The 23,163-nt window shown below is 46.7% G+C and overlaps 1 protein-coding gene across 2 annotated transcripts in view; it reads right to left on the bottom strand.

Annotated features, from left to right (window-relative positions):
* The window catches only part of LOC133138708 (arf-GAP with GTPase, ANK repeat and PH domain-containing protein 1-like), a 34,234-nt gene that overhangs the window by 6,000 nt on the left and 5,071 nt on the right, over nt 1–23,163 (bottom strand). For both annotated transcript variants that reach the window (XM_061257677.1, XM_061257678.1), the window contains exons 2-13: nt 13,212–13,270; nt 11,364–11,451; nt 10,958–11,043; nt 9,242–9,389; nt 8,468–8,602; nt 7,470–7,591; nt 4,850–5,014; nt 3,834–3,917; nt 3,324–3,428; nt 2,406–2,565; nt 1,540–1,668; nt 853–987 (exon numbers count right to left, since the gene is read on the bottom strand). In XM_061257677.1, coding sequence (XP_061113661.1) covers nt 853–987; nt 1,540–1,668; nt 2,406–2,565; nt 3,324–3,428; nt 3,834–3,917; nt 4,850–5,014; nt 7,470–7,591; nt 8,468–8,602; nt 9,242–9,389; nt 10,958–11,043; nt 11,364–11,451; nt 13,212–13,270 — 1,416 coding nt within the window. The remainder of the gene's footprint in view (nt 1–852; nt 988–1,539; nt 1,669–2,405; nt 2,566–3,323; nt 3,429–3,833; nt 3,918–4,849; nt 5,015–7,469; nt 7,592–8,467; nt 8,603–9,241; nt 9,390–10,957; nt 11,044–11,363; nt 11,452–13,211; nt 13,271–23,163) is intronic.

Genomic DNA, 23,163 nt, shown 5'->3' with positions numbered 1-23,163 from the left:
GGTAATTACAGAGAAAGGGAGAGAATTAAATAAATATCAGAGCGAATAAAGTACAGCTGTTCCTGGTGCTGCCCTTGAGGAACAAGTGAAAGAAGGAAAAGAAGCAGCAGTAAGACATGGACTAATGGCTATGGCCTAAAGATTATGGGCTAAAGGCTATGGGCTAAGGGCTAAAGGCTATGGGCTAAAGTCCATGGGCTAAGGGCTAAAGGCTATGGGCTAAAGATTATGGGCTAAAGGCTAATGGAGATGACCTAAAGATTATGGGCTAAAGGCTAAAGGCTATGGGATAAAGACTACAGGCTAAGGGCAAAAGGCTATGGCCTAAAGATTATGGGCTAAAGGCTAAAGGCTAATGGCTGAAGGCTGTGGGCTAAAGTCTACGGGCTAAGGCCTAAAGGCTATGGCCTAAAGATTATGGGCTAAAGGCTAAAGGCTATGGGCTAAGGGCTAAAGGCTAAAGGCTATGGGCTAAAGTCTATGTGCTAAGGGCTACAGGCTGTGGGCTAAAGGCTATGGGCTAAAGACTAAAGGCTAATGGCTATGGGCTAAAGACTATGGGCTAAGGACAAAAGGCTAATGGCTCTTTCAATATCAATTCATGCCTTAATCCTTTTCTTTTGTGACTGTCTAACATTCTAATGGGATTATTTTCTATAATTTAACACAATCGATTTTTTGCTCATTTCCACCATTGCGCTCACAGGAGAGTACAGAAAAGTGCATGTGCTCTCCTCCAAAGCATGTGATGGCCAACCCTACAGCCAACTGTGTGTTGCCCTGCGGTGTACAACCACTGTCCATATTCTGATTGGCTTCCCACCCCCATGTCCGCTGTAATTGGACACTCACCCTCTGCCTGCCCAATGGCGAGATCGCCTTTCTGATTCATGCTCTTCTTCCTCCTGTGCTTCTTCCTCTCGGCTGTCGGGGAGGAGAGGGTGCGGTCTCTGCCAGCAGGGCCGGCCGTTGCCTCGGCAGCAGAATCTGACGGACAGGTGTTGTGAGGTGTCACTTAGAAGCAAATTGTTCTGCAGCTCAGCTTCAATATTGCCCAGCAACAACAGCCTTACTAGACCTTGTGGAGATGAAGGCCTCTTCACTATCGGTTTGTTTAATGACTGAAATGCTTTAAATGACAATTCGGGAACATGTCTTCTCTTTAACACTCATAAATCCAGTTAACCTTACATGACTCATTAAGATGATTGTAACTGAAGTGATTTAAAAGTAGGCGCATGAGGAGAAGAAGGGAGACAATTTTGTATGCAGGCACATAAAGAGAAGAAGGGCAGCCATTTTGTAAGGAGCAGAGTTTCCCCACTTTGTACTTTTTTAAATAAACACCTTGTTGCAGTGTCCCCTGTCCCCTATCCCCTAAAGCTATGGCCAGCTTTGTCACAATCTGGAGCATTACTGCAGCGAAGCAGAGGACCAAGAGGAAAAATACGACCTGCCTTTTAAACATGACAGATAAAGATCAAGTAATTCAATAAATCAATAACCGATAAAGCACCATTTGCTGAACGGCTGGCGTACCCATGATCTGCGCCTTATTGGACAGCGTAGAGGGACAGCGCTTCAGCTTCTTATCCCCGCCCTGCGGAGATAGGGTGGACTTGCCCCCCTCATCCACGGGGAGGAGAGCAGGAAGAGGAGGAGCAGGAGCTGAGGATGATGATGATGATGATGATGAGGATGACGGGGTCAGGGAGGATGTGTCAGTTTGACCAGAGGTGGTCTTAACAGAGCCAGCTCAGGGGCTAGCATGAGCCTTAACACTTGTAGAAGTGAATGGGGCCAACAATTAGCAAACTGTGAACATGCGTCATTGTGAACATGTTATGGATTTCAGGTAGTGTTTCTCCAAAGGATTGCCTGTTGCCGGCCGAAAAATAAGTGGAGGTCAATTTGGAACTTAATTTAGGGCACCACATAAACTCTGATAATGATTAGAAATCTTCCCAGCTGAAAAATAACTGAACAGGCTAGGTTTTGAAACTACTGGTAGCCGGTTGACCAGTTCAGACCAGCTCCCAGCTTGAAATGGTTTGATCAGCTCAAGCGAAATTTTGAAACACCAGGTAGCAGGTTGACTAGTTGATACCCAGCTAGACCAGATTACGACAGGCTTGACCGGCTGAATTATTAAGCAGGTCTTAGCTAGAATTGTACAGCAGGGTTTTATTCCAATTTTTCTGCTTCATGCATGAAAAGACTTGTCTGCTTCAATGTATACTGAATCATGAGGCACGGCAACCAATATTTCTCGAGCTAAAAAGCGGGTTTTACATAATGTTCCACTTTTGGTGCTTTACAACAGAAGACCAAAGCAGATGTGGTGAAATGTGCACAACCCTGGGATGTACTCTTTTTGGAAGCTGACTCTCTGCCCCCCCACTCACCCCCGACGCCCCCCTCGGGTGCTTGCGGGTCCTTCACCAGCCCGTTGAGGCCGGGCGAGGCGGCGCAGGAAATGACGGCTAGAGGCGGCCGCTTCCCCGGCACCTTCACCGTCACCCGCAGCAGGTCCATCTCCTTCCCGTGGACGTTCTGCGTGTAGTCCTGCTGGGTCAGAGGTCAAAGGTTAAAGGCTGCCCAGAACTTTGCCACGTCACGCCAGAGAGTAACAACAGAGAGGTCCGACCTAGAAGCTAAATTGCACCACGCTTAAATATGCTTACGGAGACCTGTTTTTACAATGGGTCCCTATAGGAATGTTTCTTACGATGAGCTGTAAATCTGTACTTTTTGAGTCCTTATTGGGAACATAGCATAAACGGAGAGAGAGAAAAACAATTTATCTCACAGTTGTTCACAATCGCTAATTCACAGTGCCTTCTCTGGATTTCTTCAGACGGGAACAGTAGACTTGCATAACTACACGTGTGCATGGCACTTCCTGGCCTCTCGCACGGCTAAAGCGGAATAGGAGCTCATAGTTGAGATCTATGAGATCCTATCCATCTTTATTTTTGATCAAGCCCTCATCACTCACGCAATGTAACACACGACGCAGTTACACCAGTCATATGACGTGCCTCAGGACTCACAACATCGCACTGGTGTAACACACGACGCAGTTACACCAGTCATATGACGTGCCTCAGGACTCACAACATCGCTGCACAGGCTGCTGTGGAGTTATTGGAAGCAAACTTTCTTTCTTTAGCCCACCACCCCCCGAATGCCAGCCATCGCACAGCTAGCAGGTCATCAGTATGCAAACTAAGGGCCAAAACCACAGTCTAAATGAAAATCTGAAAAATTGTGCAGAAAGTCGAGCAGGATAATGTTATGGGTGTGGGAAGTATGGGACTCACGTTGACACTGGAGTGGTAGCACAGCATCCCGTTGCTCGACAGCGTCGCAAACTTCTTCTTCCACTCCTTATTGAGCGAGCTCCCACTCTTCTTCCACAGAATGCCCTGAGACACACATACACACACACACACACAGACACACAGACAGATACACACACACACACACACACACACACACAGACACACACGCGCGCAGAGAGACACACAGACAGACATACACACACACAGACAGACAGTCAGGCACACAGATACACACACACACACACACACACACACACACACACAGACAGACAGACCACGGGTCAAGGAGAGGGAGACTCCTGGTTTCCTGGCTCAAAGGAAAGTTCCGGAGCCACCTAACTTCTACTTCTAGCTCCTAGAAGGAACATTTAACAGGTTGAAATGTCCTTAAAGATGGCGGACCTCAACCAATTTCTGGGTCTGGTCTGTATCCGAAGCTGCCGCAGCATGGATGAGCCAATTGGTCAGCAGGACCTGTCACTCACTGACCTGTTTAATGGGGTTCCCCCTCGCGATAGCAGGGTCCACCTTGCTTTCCGTGACCCGTTTCTCCGAGTCGCTTGCCCTGCGGTTCTACAGCGGGGTGAGAGAGAGAGGGAGAGATACAAAGAGAGAAAGACTGACTTTCTAGAAGTTTTCTCCTTGATCCTTTTTATGTTCTTTTCTTAATTACTGTTCAATATCACACATTCATTGTTACACAGGTTTTTCTCATGCTTTGGCGATAGGTATCCATGCCAATAAAATTCATTTGAATTTTAATTTGGAGAGAGAGAAAGTGGGGAGAAAAGTCAATGTAAAGTATTGGCTATACTTTGTATTGGGTTTTCAAGTCCAGGCTTGATACGGTGTTAGATACTATTTTAGTTTTTAGGAAAACTAGGCAGTAGATACACTTAGGAAGGAAAGGAAAGGTAGACAAGCATTGCTGGGCTGAATGGCCTGTTCCCGCCATTACTTTGTCATGTTATGTTATGTTGTGTATTTCATGTCAAAAGAAGCATTCCCGGATTGAATTAATTTAAACAGAGAGGGTAAGGAAGTATTGCAATGATTGTAATTTAGTGTTACAGTACTGCTTATTTACCATTAGCATTGGCAATGCACTTGCACCCATAGTACACACCGGCCCTTTCTGGCAAACATTGAGTATGTAGTGCGAGATGGAGCGTAATAGGCCTAGGGAATCTGAGGATCGTGAGAGAATTTTTGAAATTCAGTGTTATTGAATATTTAGCATTAGCGTTAGCCTTGGCAATGCACATGCATCCATAGTGATAAAGCCATCTGGACTCAACCTAGAGGTCATGTGACCTGGGACTGTGCGCGTGCTGTAGTAGGAGAGCAGAGCCTGATCATAGGAGAGGAGGCAGCAGAAGCAGAGGATCATGGGAGAGGAGGCAGCAGAAGCAGAGGATCATGGGAGAGGAGGCAGCAGAAGCAGAGGATCATGGGAGAGGAGGCAGCAGAAGCAGAGGATCATGAGAGATGGGGGGGGTACTGACTGCGAAGAGGGAGGTGCGTCTGCGGGGCACGTTTCGCAGGGGGGCTGGGGTGGCACTCCCTCCCCCATCCGCCGTGGCGCCCCCCCTGCCCAGCTCCTTACGGCTGACCACGGGCGTGGAGGGGAGAGAGGAGGAGCAGTCACTGCTCTGGGCTCCATTACTGGCCTGGAGGGAGAGAGAGAGAAAACACGCTCACACAAAGAGAAAGGTGTATGCGCCACTGCAAGACAGGAGAGCTAGCCTGTAGCCTAGTGGCTATGGTACGTGCCTGAGACCAGCTAGCCTGTAGCCTAGTGGCTATGGTACGTGCCTGAGACCAGCTAGCCTGTAGCCTAGTGGCTATGGTACGTGCCTGAGACCAGCTAGCCTGTAGCCTAGTGGCTATGGTACGTGCCTGGGACCAGCTAGCCTGTAGCCTAGTGGCTATGGTACGTGCCTGGGACCAGCTAGCCTGTAGCCTAGTGGCTATGGTACGTGACTGGGACCGGGAAGGTTGGTGGTTCAAGCCTCGGTGTAGCCACGATAAGGTCCACACTGCTGTTGGGCCCTTGACCAAGGCACTTAACCCTGCATTGGATTGTCCCCTGCTTAGTCTAATCAAATGTAAGTTGCTTAGAATAAACGTGTCAGCTAAATCACAAATTATTACTATTATTATTAATTATAAGGTAGTATGGAGATGCACTTCTAAAAAATGTCAAACATTAGGAAAACATAGGCATTTAAAAAAGATATGAAAATTCCAAAACAAACTCCCCAACCTGACAAATGAAGGAAAGCTACAAGTGGGGCTTTTAGAGCAAGGACCAGGAGCCCCACTCACAGCTCAATATGTTCAGCCTGCCACATCCCGAGGGACAGTGAGTAAACATCTAACAAACATAAACATAATACACTGAATCTAATAACACTGAATAGTTCGTAAATATTATATTACTATAATTTATGCTGTTATTATTGTCATAGTTTTTTGGTGCTATGATTAGTTATTTTCCCTATGTTTTGGCAATATGCATTTTGAAATGTCATGCTAATAAAGCATTTGAATTGAATTGAATTGAAATGAGACAGAGAAAAAGAGGAACAGAGCAAGAAAGAGAGAGAGAGAGTAAGAGATTGTTTAGGTTTTTTCACTTGCTTTTGGGGAACTTTTACGTTTACATTTCTAGCTTTTCTATTTCACTTTTTGGCTACTTCTGTAGCTAAGATAAGAAGGCACGGCAGCTGATGCCTCTTCCTTTAGAGAAGAACACCTGCTTAGACAGATCTCTAAATCCTTTTATTTTATTTTATGTTTTCCCTTCAATATACATTGTTTTATTTCTTCAATTTTATTCTCCTTGTTTCTACATTTTAAACCTTTATAACTGATGATGTCTGTGCTTTTCCCTGTTTTATTCTGTAGACTGATGTGATGCCCTTCTATAATTAGTCGCTACATTTCCCTCCACTTAGACAGGACCAGACATATTGAATAGGATTCCATCATTCTGGAGCTTCACTGTACCTTTCCCATTTCAAACTTCTTCATATGGACTGTCCTGCACTGTTATTTAATAAATGTATCTGTCACGTGTCATGATGAAATGCATGAACTTATTGTTTAATTGTGCTCAACACATTTCTTGGTTTAATGCTCAATTCTTCCCCCAAGCACATCTGGATATCTCACAATCTAATATATGAGCATGTATAACTCCCATGTGTTCCTGTGTTAAAAAGCAATGGTTCCTTCATGTGTCAAATGCAGAAGTGGTGACGATTTGGCAACATTGGCTCAGGCGGTAAGAGAGTTTGTCTGGCAGTTTGATCACCCTTGCTGTGTTGAAATGTCCCTGAGCAAGACACCTAGCACCAATAGCTCCCGATGAGCTGATTGGTACCCTGCAAGGCAGCCTTCCACCGTCGGTGTGTGGGTGTGTCTGTGTGAATGGATGAATGAGAGGCATCGATCGCAAAGCGCTTCGGATAAAAACGCTAGCCTATATAAATGCAGTCCATTTACCACTTACAGAAGGGCTATTCAAGCTTACCCACAACAGCACGCAAACGCTGCCAAAGAAGGCAAGTTCTCTACATCACCAAAGGCTCAAGTAAACCAAAAGCCCGACAATGGACTAACTGTAAGTGCCCGACACCGTGCCAATACGCAGCCTGTAGTCAGGAATGAGTTTGTCCATTACAACAGCTGACACAAAAGTTGTGTTTTAGCCTCAACTCAATAATTGGCCATTTAGGTGGCGGCTGGTGCTTATGGAACAACCTGGGCTAGGGTTGAAGTCAAGGTTAGGATTGGTATTGGGCTGGAGTTTGGTTTAAGTCAAGGTTCGGATTGGTGTTGGGGTTGAGTTAGGTTCGGGTTATGGTTATGGTTTGGGTAGGTATGGCACAGGTATTTTGAAATTGCTACCAGGTGTACATATTTTTACCCCGTAAACATGTACTGATTAGACTTATTTCGGTTGCCTTATGTCTTATATGCAGTGTGTCACAGCCTGTAGCATGGACACATGAATCATTGGAGACCACTGCTTTAGACCTGGCCAGGCCGGAACGCGTTTCTATAGACCTGTCTGGTCTGTCACCACACTTGTCCCACAGAGGTGGGCAGGTAGCTCACCTGTCCAGTGAAGGTTCCGGACACTGGGGTGGAGGCTCCAGAGTGGGCAGGGGAGTTTGGGAGGGATTTACAGGGGGCTGCAAGGGCTAACTGCCTCTTTACCTGCGCCATCTTCTGGGCAGCTGGACAGAGAGAGAGAGAGAGAGAGAGAGAGAGGCGAGGAGGGGGGGAGAGAGGGTGAGAGAGAGGAAGAGAGAGCAATTTTGTTTTTTCAACTTTCTTTTTGGCAACATTGAGTGTATCATCGTGTAGTATTGCAGGAGTATGTGTATAGTGGTGTAGTAATGCAGCAGTATGCCTGCAGTGCTGTAGTAGAGCAGGAGTATCTTGAGTGTAGTGGTGTAGTAGTACAAGAGTATCCTGAGTGTTGTGGTGTAGTGGAGCAGAATCATGTGTGTAATTGTGTAGTAGTGCAGTACTATCCTCGTTGTAATGGGGTAGTAGCACAGGATCATGTGTGTAGTGGTGTAGTAATGTAGGAGTACCCTGTGTGTCATGGTGTAGTAGGGCAAGTGTATGTGTACAAAGGTGTAGTAGGGCAGGAGTATGTGTGTAATGGTGTAGTAGGGCAGGTGTATGTGTATAATAGTGTAGTAGAGCAGGTGTATGTGTGTAATGGTGTAGTAGGGCAGGTGTATGTGTGTAATGGTGTAGTAGAGCAGGTGTATGTGTGTAATGGTGTAGTAGGGCAGGTGTATGTGTATAATGGTGTAGTAGGGCAGGAGTATGTGTATAATGGTGTAGTAGGGCAGGTGTATGTGTGTAATGGTGTAGTAGGGCAGGTGTATGTGTATAATGGTGTAGTAGGGCAGGTGTATGTGTGTAATGGTGTAGTAGGGCAGGTGTATGTGTATAATGGTGTAGTAGGGCAGGTGTATGTGTGTAATGGTGTAGTAGGGCAGGTGTATGTGTATAATGGTGTAGTAGGGCAGGTGTATGTGTGTAACGGTGTAGTAGGTCAGGCGTATGTGTGTAACGGTGTAGTAGGGCAGGCGTACCCTCGGTGAAGACGCGCTCCACGTTCAGCCCGTAGGTGGCGCAGGTCTCATAGTAGGAGCACCGCCGCACGTCCGTGCAGAGCTGCCGAGCGCGAGCATCGTCAATCACGCGCGGGTTAGTGCTGCTGATCTTATCTGGAGGAGGAGACAGCACTCTCAGACACTCTCTCTGGATCCACCCTCATCAGACAGTATGCACGGGCCAGGACAAGAGGGGGGGTGTACACGATGAGCCATAAAACCACTGGATTACGAAGTTAAACATATTATATTTGACACTCACGCGCGCACACACGCACAAACACAACTTGGTTGCTGTTTCCCCATGGTGGCTGTCCTTAGCGGAGATTATTAGGATTGTATTGTTGAATTTATGTGCATAAATGTCAGCACAAGTAAAAGTGGGAGTTTCAGTATTACAAAATGATGAATGACGCAGCAACTTTTAAAAGGATGTGGTGTATTGGTGGGTGTGTTTGTGGGGCAGAAGATGCAGAGATGGAGACATGGTTGGGTTGAGTGCTGTTCCTTGGTTCATCCCCCCTCTCTCTCTCTCGCTCTCTCGACTGTGACTGTGAGTGCAGTCTCTCTCTCTCTCTCTCTCTTTGCTGGAGTGTAGTCTCTCTTTCTCTGCTAAAGTGCAGTCTCTCTCTCTTTCTCTCTCTTTGCTGGAGTGCAGTGTCTCTTTCTCTGCTAAAGTGCAGTCTCTCTCTCTCTCTCTCTGCTGGAGTGTAGTCTCTCTCTCTCTCTCTGCTAGAGTGCAGTGTCTCTCACCCTGGGTTCCCACCACGATCAGAGGAAGAGGAGGCTCGCTGACGTTGCGCTGAGCACAGAGCCGGCTGTAGTAGTTGTAGACTTCCTGGAAGCTGGCCTCATTCTCCAGACTGAACACAATGATGACCGCATCCACCCAGCCGCAGAACTGCAGAGAGAGAGAGAGAGAGAGAGAGAGAGAGAGAGAGAGTGAGGGACGGAGGGAAGAAGGGATGAAGAGAGAGGTGGAGGAGAAATAGAACATACATATGGGGTGAAAATGAGTGAAAATGCTTCTATTTTACATTATTTTCTAATCGAATACAAACTTGTTCATTACTCATTGTATTATCGGCAAAACAATTTTAGTGAAGTTGAATCTTTTTTTTTTAAAATATTTTTTTAAGTGAAGCAATGTGCACTCAAGCTGGCATGGACACCAAAACCTGATGATTCATGTCATCCCAGCATTATTTCACAGTGTTCCAGAGCATCTTGCGATGTTACTGAATGCTCGGCTTTTGTCAGTCTTCAAGTTCAGGTGATTGTGGATTGTCCAGCATTCCTTGCTCTTCTTTGGTCTTTGAGTAGTTCTTGCAAAGCTTTGAAGTAATTTTCATTTGTTTAATTTTTTTCTAAATCCTAAAACTTTGTTTATTTCCAGGATTACATGAAACCCCCCCAGATTTTCAAGATCTCAGACTTTTGGACCCCACTCTATATCTCTGCCATATAGCAGTAGTCTGAGTATGTTTCACATTTACATTACAGTTATTTAGCTGACGCTTTTATCCAAAGCAACAGTTGATTAGACTAAGCAGGGGCCAAGCCCACCTGGAGCAATGAGGATTTAGGGATCTTGCTCAAGGACCCAACAGCACTGGGGCTTGAACCACAAACCTGGATCCAACCACCTACACTCCCAGACAGTATGCTGACACATCTCATCCATTAAGTCTACACTGGTCCTTGCATTTTGAGGTGCGATTCAGTAGGAATATACTGTACCACACGTACCTATAGCAGCCATAGTTTAGCACCGGACAAGAGCATCATCATTAAGCAGGTATTAATTATCAGACAAAGACAAAGCAATCAGAATACGTTTCGGCCAGTCCTCAGGAAAATTACTATGTGAATGGAATTTACTGGAATAGAGAAGTCCAACAGGAGGAGAAGTATGGAAGACACTGCTTCAGCACATACTGAACACACAGGAATATTCCCCCTTCTGTACTGCTCACAGAAACAGCTATTTTACACCAACCGCGCAAGAATTTTCACAACAAAATGTCAAATTTAATAAACTTTTGTAGCCACTTTGATATAAGGGGTGTTTACGTTCCAAGAGGCCTTCTTCAATTTTAATTTATTTGATTAGTATTCCATTTAAAGACAAAACACTGCCCAATATTGTTAACATGCTACCTGATTAAGTTAATCTTTACTCTTCACAATAGGTAATAGGCCTAGACCCACATTCTGTTACAGATAAATGTTAATGTATTATTGACACATTATTGTACACAGATACAGTGGTATGCAAACATTTCGGCACCCCTGGTTGATTTTCTAAGTGAAAATAAGTAAGCACAACCTCTGTGGGGTGTAAATTTAAACATGACATATTTTTTACATTTTAATACACAATTACTATTTATTAACATAATTGTACACACACACACACACACACACACACACACACACACACACACACACACACACACACACACACACCTGCACATCTGGGAGCTTGGTCTCCTCTCTGATCAGCAGCAGGTGACCCTGACCTTCTGCCAGCACCTCCTTCTTATACCTGCCCCCTGAGGGAGTGTGTGAGACAGAGAGGTCAGTGCTACAACAGGTGAGTGACAGGTGGGTCGGCGCTGTAACAGGTGAGTGACAGGTGGGTCAGTGCTGTAACAGGTGAGTGACAGGTGGGTCAGTGCTGTAACAGGTGAGTGACAGGTGGGTCAGTGCTGTAACAGGTGAGTGACAGGTGGGTCAGTGCTGTAACAGGTGAGTGACAGGTGGGTCAGTGCTGTAACAGGTGAGTGACAGGTGGGTCAGTGCTGTAACAGGTGAGTGACAGGTGGGTCGGTGCTGTAACAGGTGAGTGACAGGTACAGAGAGAGTGCTGTACCTTCCTGGTTCTCCATAGGAAGGTAGCTCCCAGTGATGAATTTGTGGACCAGAGCAGACTTTCCACTGGGTAGACTACCCAGAACCCCCTGCATGTAGGTAGGAGGAGAGGAGTTACCACTGGACGCGTAAATGCTCAAACACACATACACACACACACACACACACAGACACACACATGTGAACATGCACACACGCATACACACGTGAACACATGCATACAAACACACACACACACACACACACACACACACACACACACACACACAAGAAAGCACTCACAGACACACATGTGAACACACACACATACACTCACTGTGCACTTTGTTGTAGTTTGTAGACTTATTTTCTTCTGTTGCAGTAGTCTTAGATGTTTGATGCTTTTAGTTTTTAGCACCATTCTCTGCAAACTCAAGAGACTGTGAAAATCCCAGGAGATCAGCAGATTCTGAGATACTCAAACCACCCATGACAATGATTCCACCATCAAGGTCACTTAGATCACATTTCTTCCCCATTCTGACATTCTGACATTTTAAGAGGTGTGCAAAACCTTTTACAATGAATCTAAGTGAACAAAACTATAACAGCTTGTAAATGCTTCCTGTAGCCAGCTAAGAGTCTTTCAATTCTCGCTTTTCAAATTCTTCCCCATTCTTCTTGGCATAACACATCCAGCTCAGAAATATTATTTGGCCTCCTTGCATGTACGGCATGTTTGAAGTCTTTGTTGTACAACATATGCTGTATAGTTATCCTGTGAACAGCTAGACCTGTGTTTGCTACTCTTTTTTGCAGCTCTTTTGCAGTGACGTGTGGGTTCTTCTGAACATTTCTCACCAGGACTCTGGCCATTCCAGACTATGCCTAGACTTCAACTGTTCCATTTATCTTCCATTTTCTAGTAATGCTTCTGACAGTGGAAATAGGTTGTTTTAAATATTGTACTTCATGAACATTGCATTACATTACATTATTGGCATTTGGCTGATGCTTTTATCCAAAGTGACTTACAGTTGATTTAGATAAGTAGGAGACAATCCTCCCCTGGGGCAATGCAGGGTTAAGGGCCTTGCTCAAGGGCCCAATGGCTGCGCGGATCTTATTGTGGCTACACCGGGATTAGAACCACCGACCTTGCGTGTCCCAGTCCTTTACCTTAACCACTATGCTACAGGCTGCCCCATGAACCATCTTCATCTTGGCAATAGTTTAGAGCCACTGCAGTTGGATACTTTAGAAGGCATGGAGTTACCTCAGAATAAAAAGTTCAGCCCTGGAATAATACTCACCTGACGCATTGAAGCCTGAACAAGTAAATCACCTGGGTCTGGGCCTTAGTAATCATCTTTAAAAAGTAACAGAATAATCCAAAAGGGTTCCCAAACCTTTGCACAGAGCCCTTTTTTATAATTTAGCTAATCTTGCTTTAAAATTTGCAGTCTCATGTTTAACTCTGCACAGTTCTGTTTAGAGTTTATGTTTTCTTTTGATCATGTACAGATTCATTGTAGCAGACATCTAAACCAGGGGTGCCCAAATTTTTGCATCCCACTGTAGTTGCTGCCACATGATCGGCTGATTAAATATTTGTATTAACAAGCCGGTGTACAGATCTACCTAATAAAGTGCTCAGTGAGTGTACATAGACTGACACAGACACAGACTGACTGACACAGGCACAGACTAATTGACACAGACACAGAGAACTGACTGACACAGACACAGACTGACTGACGCAGGCGCAGACTAATTGACACAGACACAGAGAACTGACTGACACAGACACAGAGAACTGACTGACACAGACGCAGACTGACTGACGCAGAGAACAGACACAGCCTCTCACCAGATGCAGCTCCGGCACAGAGCGACTCAGCGTCCACTCCTGGCTGAGAGCACAGGAGCCTAGAGAGAGAGAGAGGGAGAGAGAGAGAGAGATTGGGGGCAAGAGAGAGAACTGAATTTTAAAAACACCTTTAAAATATTAAACTTAGACTGTAGACTGTGTAGATAAAAATAAAAAATCTTAAACTATACATATTACATTACTTTTTGAACAAATAAGTAAGAGAGCAAGAGAGAGACAGTGAGAGACTTAAAAAAAAGGATTTTCAAAAGGCATTCGACTCCATTTGGCACAACAGATTATATTATAAAATTATATAATCAGCTGTAGGGGATAAGAACATCATAAAATCTATATTATTGGTCAAGTCAAATTGGTCAAATTGGCGGGAAAAGAACATAATGCTTCCCTCAAGAGGGTAGGGTGAGACAAGGCTGCAGCTTGTAGCAATATTTATAAACTCGATTTTACTGAAACAATCTGCAGCTCCTGGCCCCGCCATAAACAATAAGAAAGTTAAATGGCTACTCTATGCAGATGACCCGGTACTGCTGTCACCCACAGAGGAAGGGATGCAGCAGCACCTGGATCTGCTGGAGCAATATTGTCAGAACTGGGCCCTGACAGTAAATTTGGCAAAAAACGAAATAGTCATCTTCCAAAAGAAAACCAGGAACATCAGGAAAGCAGACACTGTCGTCACTCTAGGAAACTCCGCCCTAGAGCATTCTATATACTATGACTATGTAGGACTTTTGGGGGTTGTGGATATGAGCAGTGAGGTGGCCATTTTGTTTTTGGGGTCCCATGCACAGCCACTGCAGGGCGTTTCCTTGGCCCAACAACATCTCACGTTCTTAAGGGAAGGGACGTACAGTGACAGGACAGGGGATGAGAGAGAACACGCTTTTTTGGTTTTTGGGGCGTCTTCCTGCCTCCACACAGAGACAGTGCCCCCCTGTGTCTGAATTTGTGTCCAAGTCAAAGGGCGTTTGATCAGGGCAGGCACAGTGGGACCTGGTCCAGCACTGAGGGACAGAGCCATACTGTTAGAATGCTCTCCTCCTGCATCCGGAACCTTCTGTCTGGGGAGCTACTGTGGGACTGACACCCGCCTGACACCCCCCCCCCCCCCCCCACCAGAACCACCACGGCCCCCTTCTCTGTGTCTCCCAGACATTCAAACCCCACACCACTCTATCCCAGACATATCGTTCTCTCCCTCTGTCTCTCTCTCTCTGCACCGTTGCCATGGTAACCTTCCTCCTCTGACTGCTCTATTCTCTCACTGGCTCAGAGGGCACAGACCGAACAGGCCAATCAAGCGCGGCAGTGTTAGGAAAACCCTAATGCCCCCCCAGTAAATATAAAGCTTATACATACGTGCGCACAAACACACACATGCACACCCACACATATACACATATGTGCACACACAAGTGTTTGAGTGTGTGTGTGTATGTGTGAGCTTTGTATTTAACAAGTGCAGCAACTCCCAAACAGCGACACTTCTGTGGTCTTAATGAGTCAGGGATACAACTGGCCGAAGCTGTTTGGCTTCTTAGCAGCTACCCAGACGGGACGTAATAAAAGAATGTATTCTTAATGTTGTATTCATCAGTCTATACAACTGGGTAATTTATGGAAGGAAAGTGGGTCAGGTGCCAGGGTGAATGAGGTATCTAATTGTAAGAGCTGATCTGAGACTGCTTTTGCTTTTGTATTTATAAGGCAATTTTACGTTCGTTTGTACAGTACAGGGTATTCACGTGGGGATTTATGATCATCCTTGCTGGAAAAAAAAGCTTGTTAGGTTTTGAAATAGCTGGTAGCTGGTTGACCAGTTCAGACCAGCCCCCAGCTTGACATGGTTTGACCAGCTCAAACTATGTCTTGAAACAGACAAACTACCAGCACTTACTGGTTGACCAGCTCATACCCAGCTAGATCAGCTTTATGACCAGCCATGCTGGTTGACTAGCTCAATTTTGAAAGCTGGTCAAGCTGGCATAGCTGGATTTCACAGCAGGGGGTAGCTGACTTGGGGCAATACTATCATCCTCTGAACCCACAAGGCAACACTAGCCGGCATTCACTCCCCAACAGGGACACGTCAGCTAACACGTTCCACAAATGCAGCACAGATTAGAGAAAGAGCTTCCCGGATGCAGTCTTATTGCCAAATTTGCTGGAAAATTGGCAGTTACAGTTTTTGGAGTTTCCCTCCGTGTGCAGGAATGACTTTGGCCTTTAGTTGAACGGTGACTAATCCCCTGCAGACCCTTTAGACACATCAGAACGGCCAGTGAGCAACAGAGGGATTGAGTGGACTATAACACAGGGAAGGTCAGGGCCGATGAGATTTGAGTTTATTTCACACCACAGGAGGTTAGGAGCTCTGACAGCAGAGCAGTTGATGGCTGAGACTGCACTGAACTTACACACACACACACTCTCTCACACACACACACACACGCACGCACACACACACACACACACACACACACACACACTCTCTCACACACACACACACACACACACACACAAAGGCACACACACATTCATACAGGCACACACACTGCTACCACAGTTATGCTCAGTTTAATCCTTGGAGAACAGAGAGGTAAATTGTGAATGAGAGAAAGAGTATCAGGTGGATTAGTTGTGGATGAATGCAAGAGAGAGAGCCTGAGGTGAGTAACTTTTGGATGAATGAGTGAAAGACAGAGAGAGACGCAGGTGAGTAACTTTTGGATGAATGAGTGAAAGACAGAGAGAGGCGCAGGTGAGTAACTTTTGGATGAATGAGTGAAAGACAGAGAGAGACGCAGGTAAGTTGTGGATGATGAGTGAGAGGGTATGAATCTGCTGGAGCAATATTTCCAGAACAGGACCCTGTAAGTTCAGCAAAAACCAAAATTGCCATCTTCGAAAAGAAAGCATCAGGACACCAGACTCTGTTTCACTCTACAAAACACTGCCCTAGAGCATTCTTAATTCTATACATATGCACATACTGTACAGACTGATAATTAGTGCCTCTGGGAACTTTGACAATGAATGCCTTAAAAGAAAAAGCACAGCAAGGCATTTTTGCCATTCAAAGGACTCAAAATTCCAATTAAAATATGGTGCAAGATACTTGGTTAAAGAAACCCATGGAAGATATAACACACGGTGACTGTATGACCATGTGAGATTGAGACAGAGATGCACTTTCTCCTTCAATGTGTATTATTTCTTAAAAATCTGACACATTTATTTTGAGAAATTTGATTGTAAAATTCCAAACTCCGATTGTATTGGGAGAAGGACAGCAGCAATTGCGACAAAATATGTGACAGTTTGCCATAGCCTGAGAGACAATGAGTCAATCCACCCGAGTCCACTCTACTAGTTTCTGTAAGTTCCTTTCTAGATCTTTTTAAGCTCTTTTCTTAATTATTGTTTGATATTGCACATTCATTGCATTCTGTTCATATTCGCTCATTGTATTTTTATCATTTTTATTCATGCTTTGGAAATCAGTATCTTTGTACGTCATGCCAATAAAACTGAATTGAATTGAAATGAGACAGAGAGAGTTGTGAATGAATGAGAGCGATGTTGATGGGGATACAGGGAGGTGATTCTGGGGTTCCTGATGAGATGGCGGGGAGAGGTGTGGGGGTATATGTTAGGGAGGGTCTTACCGTCCTCTTCACTGGACTCCCTCTGGATGGAGCCATAGGCGGCCCCAGCGGTGGTAGGGCTAGTTGGGGCAGGGGTGCTTTTGGCAAAAATCCCACTGATTAACTTCAGCATTTTATGGTCACGAGGAGCCTGGCCCTGCAGCGTGGCTGGGGCGGGGCCGGGGCCGGGGCCGGGGGTGGAGGTGGGACAGGTCTGCTGGAGGTCAGACAGAAGGTGCAGATCGCAGTGGTCCAGGGTGTGGCTCTGGCCCTTCCGAGGGGGTTTGGGGCGGGAGAGAGGGGCGGAGAGTGAGGCAGACCCCACCTTCAGCCTCTCCATCCTGGCACTGCCCCGTGTGTTCGCTCCCGGGACCATAGCCCCTCCCACAGCCCCGCCTCCACCTCGCGCTCCGTCGGCTGGGCGTTGGCCGTTGGCTGGAGAGCCTGGCTCCGCCCAGCCCCTGGCCCCCGTGCTCTCCCTCACGCCATCGCCGTGTGCCTTCTGCAGCGTGCCCGGCTGCCGGCCCAGTCGCCCCGCGATTCCCCTCCGGGCCACAGGGGGCTCTCTCTCACAGACGAGGCTCCGCCCAGGGGGCGGTCCTACTCCCTGCTCCCTCCCCGGCTCACTGGAGCTGCCTTCGTACTCTTCCTCATCCTCCGCCTCTTCCTCCGGCTCCTCCTCTTCCTCCTCCAGCTCCGTCTCCGTCTCGTCCTCGTCCTCCTCGTCCTCCCTCCCCCCGGCAGCCTCTAGCTTCACCAGGGTGAGGGAGATCAGGTAGGTGGTGCGCCGCTGCAGGCTGGCTGACCGGCTCATGAGTTCGCCGTCCGGGGGACACACCATAGACGTCACGGCCAGTCGGCACGGCGACACGCCGTTACCCAGACGCCCATGGGTGATCCGGCCAGAAACCGCCCGCTGTCCTCGTTTAGCCCGGCCAAAAGTGACTAACTGCCCCGTAATGTCGAGCCATAAACTATTACCCGTCCAGGATCACTCGGACCTAAAACGGTTGACTTTTCGAGATCACTCAGACCAGAAACTTCTGTTCTTCGAGTCAAAGGTCAGAAGTAAAGCCGATGTGCAAAAGAAACGAGTCTCAGGAACATTTCTAACTGAAGCGTTAGGCCCCCGTCCAGTTTATCCCCATCTTCAAAATAAACAAACAAAAAATAGCTCCTATAAGTGATACAAAAAATGTCTCCTTTTGTCTTTTTGAATATTTAAACAGTGCTTCTGGGTCCCCTCCTGTAGGGGACTGTCCTCACTCCGTGCCTGTTTCTCTCTCTCTCCGGGCGTGCGAGGCAGTCCTGTCCTCCTCCAGAGCCTCTCTGTCTGGTCCGTTCCTCTGGAACCAGCGAAAGGTCACGTTCTCCACACAGACATCGCAGAAATAACGGCAAAACAAGCTCCATTTGCGTTTCACGCTCGTCGATCAATCCTCCCACCGCCTTCCCATCATCCCCCCGGGGCAGAGCGTTACCACGGCGCACGGCGGGGTCTGTTCTGAGCAGCTCAGTCTCCCTGAAGTTATTCCGTTCTCCTCTCTGTCTATCTTCTTTCCCCCCCGTTCACCCGTTTCCGAAACGCTCCACCGTCGGTGAGCGGCCGAATCGCAGCTCTCCCTCCGTAACGGCGATCCACAGCCTTCTTTTGTACTCACGCGAAAATGCGCAGGGAAACCCAGACGGAGACGAAGCGGGAGCGCGGCGGCGTCCCTGGGCAGGGACGGGCACGCGCTGGGAAAGAGGAGCGCGGCGGACGGACCGCGCGGAGGGGAGAGAGAGGTGCTCGCCCAGGCGTGGGCGAGACCAGCAGGTGTGCGTCAGAGCCACGGCCGGTGAGCGGACCTCAGTCAGGGGGACCGGGGGACGGCTGAGCAGGAGCGCCGGCAGAAAGGCTCCAGAGTCCCCCCGGACCGCGCGGGGAACAGCCTCGGATGAACTCTACGCTAACGGGAGAGAAGACGCCGCACCTGCCCAGGGTTCAGAGACGCGGGTAAAAGAGGAGCGAAGCGATCTCTCTCTCTGACTCTCTCTTTTTCTCTCTCTGACTCTCTCTCTTTCTCTCTCTCTCTGACTCTCTCTTTCTCTCTGACTCTCTCTCTCACTCTCTGTCTATATATCACTCTCTCTCACTCCTTTGGTCCCCTCTGTTTCTGGCCCCCATAAAACAGAACAGGAAGAAAACCTGTCAGTCCTTTTTTTTGGATGCTTTTCTTCTTCCCTCTTTTCCTCTCTCCAGAGGCAGTTTGTCTGGCTGGTCTCTGCTCTCTCTCTCTCCCCCCCTCTCTCTCCCCCTCTCCCCTCCCTCTCACCCTCTCTATCTCTCCCTCTCTCTCTCCCTCTGGCCCTCTCTACCTCCCTCTCTCCCTCTCTCTCGGTGGCGTGTGGCGGAGGAGGGAAAATGGGGGAGACGGGGCGGGAGGGTCTGGCGGCGGGAGGGGTAGAGAGAGCTCTCAGTTCTTTTCCTCTCCTCTCATTGGCCGTCCTCACAGCCAGTCAAGGCCGTGGCAGTGAGCGAGGACCCGCCCCTCCCTCCCCTCCTCTCAGGGGCTGAGCTCGCCTGTTACCATGGTGTTAGGATCTTCCACAGTACCCCTCCCTTCTCTCTCTCTCATTCCCTCACTCCTCTCCATCTCTCTCCCTCTCTCGCCCCCCTCCCTCTCTCTCTTTCTGTTTCCCTCTCCTTCATTCTCAGGTTCCCCACAGGTACTGTACGTGCCTCTGTCAGAATGAGAGCATGTGTCTCTGTGTGTCTATGCGTGTTTCTGTGTGTGAATGTGGGTGTTCATGTCTGTGTGTGTTTCTATGTGTGTGTATGTGTGTATCAATGCTTCTTTGTGTGTGTATGTATGGCGGCCTGTAGGGTAGTGGTTAAGGTAAATGACTGGGACACGCAAGGTTGGTGGTTCTAATCCCGGTGTAGTCACAATAAGATCCACACAGCTGTTGGGCTCTTGAGCAAGGCCCTTAACCCTGCATTGCACCAGGGGAGGATTGTCTCCTGCTTAGCCTAATCAACTGTACGTCGTTCTGGATAAGAGCGTCTGCCAAATGCCAATAATGTAATGTAATGCATGTGTGTATATGTGTATGTATATGTATATGTCAATGCTACTTTGTGTGTGTGTATGTATGTGTGTAAATGTGTGTATGTGGGTGTTTATGTCTGTGTGTGTGTGTGTGTGTGTGTGCGTATGTATGTGTCAATGCTACTGTGTGTTTGTGTGTGTGTGTGTGTGTGTGTGTGTGTGTGCGTGTGTTTGTATGTGTCAATGCTTATGTGTGTGTGTGTCTCAATGCTTCTGTGTGTGTGTGTGTGTGTGTGTGTTTGTGTGTATGTATGTGAGAAACAAATGCATTAAGGGTAGACTGTGCAGTGCAGACCCACATACAGTAGTGTGTGAAAATGTGGGCACCCCCATTCAGATTAATATCTAAGTGAATTAATATCTCATTTCAAACAATAAAAAAGGAAGTTTGGGAACCCTGTCAATTAGTACTTTGTAACTCCTCCTCAGGCAACTATAACAGCTTGTAAACACATAACAATTTGGGCACCTGAGGTCAAAAAGCCTTTTGCAATTAATATCTTAGTGAACAGAACTATAACAGCTTGTAAACGCTTCCTGTAGCCAGCTAAAAGTCTTTAAATTCTCGCATTTGGAAATGGTCCCCATTCTTCCTGGCAGAACACCTTTAGCTCAGAAATATTATTTGGTCTCCTTGCATGTACAGCATATTTGAAATCTCTCCACAGATTTTTAATAATATTCAAGTCTGGGGACTATGGTGGCCATTCCAAAACCTTCATCCATCTTTCCTGGAGGTACTTCATGGTTGATTTTGAGGTATGCTTTGGGTCATTGTCTGGCTGGAATACCCAACCTCTCTTCAACTTCAATGTCTGGACTGACCTTTGAACATCGAACCAGAATTTATTGATATTTGGTGGAATCCATTCTTCCTCCCGCTCACACAATATGTCCTGTGCCCCCAGCTGCCACACAACCCCAAAGCATAATCGATCACCTCCATGCTTAATAGGCAAGGTGCTCTTATCTACAAAGGCTTCACCTTTTTTTCTCCAAACATAACTTCAATTTTGTTTTTGTCAGTCCAAAACAGAGGCTTCAGGCTTCTTAATATTTTCTTTTGCATACTGCAGATGCTTAATTTTGTGTTGATGTTGTTATTTCTGCCCTCTGCACAGGGCCCTTTTCCTTTTAAAAAGAAATAAATAAATAAACAGCAGATCTTGCTTTAAAATTTGTAGAAAGGTCTCATGTTATACAGATTCATTGTAACACACATTTAAAGCAGGGGTGCCTCCCTGCATCTCCCTGCACAGCCAGAGATTGGGTTATATAATACACAAGGATGGTGGGCCCCTTTTAAAACAAGCACACTTACTAAACTAATTTGCCAAAGGGCATGATGGTAAAAAGCTAATATATGTCACAAAGAGGAGGCATTAAAGAGAGAGAGAGAGAGAGAGAGAGAGACAGACAGAAAGAGAGAGAGAGAGAGAGAGAGAGAGAGAGAGAGAGAGAGAGAGAGAGATGTGTGTAGACCGATATTGTTTCCTGCCTAAAGGGATTAGTGATATGGACACCCCCATCCCCCTCTTTTTTTCCTCTTTCTCTCCTCCTTTCTTATTTCTCTGAGGTGTGGGGGTGGCCGCAGTCCAATCTCTCTCTCAGAGGTGACCCAATTACAGCGAGCAGCTCTTTACATAGAGCGCTGTGTGGATTCCATCAAATCTCACTTTCTCTCTCTGTCTCTCACAAACTCTTGCGCTCTCTGTATTTCTATGCTTTTCGCTCAGCATATTGCCTCACACACACACACACACACACACACATCACTGATTAAAATAGATGAAAAACCCCTTCACAGGTCTCATGAACCAACTTTAAGTTTGAAGAAAAACACCTGCCTAAGCAACTGTAGAATCGGAAGTTTGACCTTTCTAGAATGCTCCAGAGAGAGTTGTAGAATGTTCCATGACCAAGCAATGACATACAGTGTCTAGCATCTGTAGACATTGGGCAGATACATTCATATAAACCAAATCACCGTGATCTAACAGAGGCTTGCAGACACAAGGTATTTCCTATTTCTATAGGAGAAGCAGGATCTATTTCTAAAGTAAAACCCTAACTTCACCTTGAGCCTCGAGACAATATTTTCAATGTGAGATTTAAAAGATAATTTATGGTCAATGTGAATACCCAGGTACTTATAACTTCAGACTAACTCAATTCATTTTTATTTTACCTCAACTTTATTTTATTATCCGTGTGGAATACTTGCGCACTAGAAGATGCAATCTTCCAGCACGCATGTTGTCCCTTGTAGCACAGCCTCATTTTTGGAAAGCAGGGCTCAGTGTGTGTTTAAAACCCTGAAAGAAGATCCACTCAGGCCTCAAACACTGACCTATCAGCCATACCTGTCGCCTGGATAGTTTCAGTCAAGTACAAGTGACACGTCCAGGCCTGCTGCCTCACTGATCAGCATCAGCACTAAGCTATAGGACATAGGACTAGGATTTGGTGAACAAGAACTATTCCAAACAAGGACACTAGGTTGACTCCCACAACAGACAGTGTCCCAGTTAGATATCTTAACACTGTAACATCAGACCCCCTAAAGATTGGCAGACCGATTGAATCGAATCGCATTGTTTTGAAAACACGCCTGTTCCTGCCTCCAAAAGCAATGGCGGAGGGTACTGAAAGTCATTTGGTCTTTGATAACTTTGATAACGCCGCAAACCCTCTCAGGTGGTTGAGCATGAAAGCTCTGCTTGATCACATCGCTGTCTTTCTGTCTCAGCTTGTGTACTTTTAATAAACATACATTTCATTGACTGCTTTCCTTGGAACATCCTGCGGGCTTTTTTTTTGTTGAACAATTGTTTTGTTTTTTTCATTTAAAAAATGCAGCTGAAGAGAAAGAGAGAAATGAAGGGGAGAGAAGGAGACATGAAGGGGAGAGAGAAAGGAAGGGGAGAGAAGGAGACATGAAGGGGAGAGAGAAAGGACGGGGAGAGAAGGAGACATGAAGGGGAGAGAGAAAGGACGGGGAGAGAAGGAGACATGAAGGGGAGAGAGAAAGGAAGTGACGCAGCCCCACAGGGTGATGCACAAGGGGCTCCAGGGATGGGGGGTTTAGGCTCCAGGGATGGGGGGTTTAGGCTCCAGGGATGGGGGGTTTAGGCTCCAGGGATGGGGGGTTTAGGCTCCAGGGATGGGGGGTTTAGGCTCCAGGGATGG

The sequence above is a fragment of the Conger conger genome, chromosome 10 (assembly GCF_963514075.1).
Source record: "Conger conger chromosome 10, fConCon1.1, whole genome shotgun sequence".
NCBI lineage: Eukaryota > Metazoa > Chordata > Actinopteri > Anguilliformes > Congridae > Conger > Conger conger.
The sequence above is the reverse complement of the archived record's forward strand: the minus strand, read 5'-3'. Positions and strand labels throughout refer to the sequence as shown.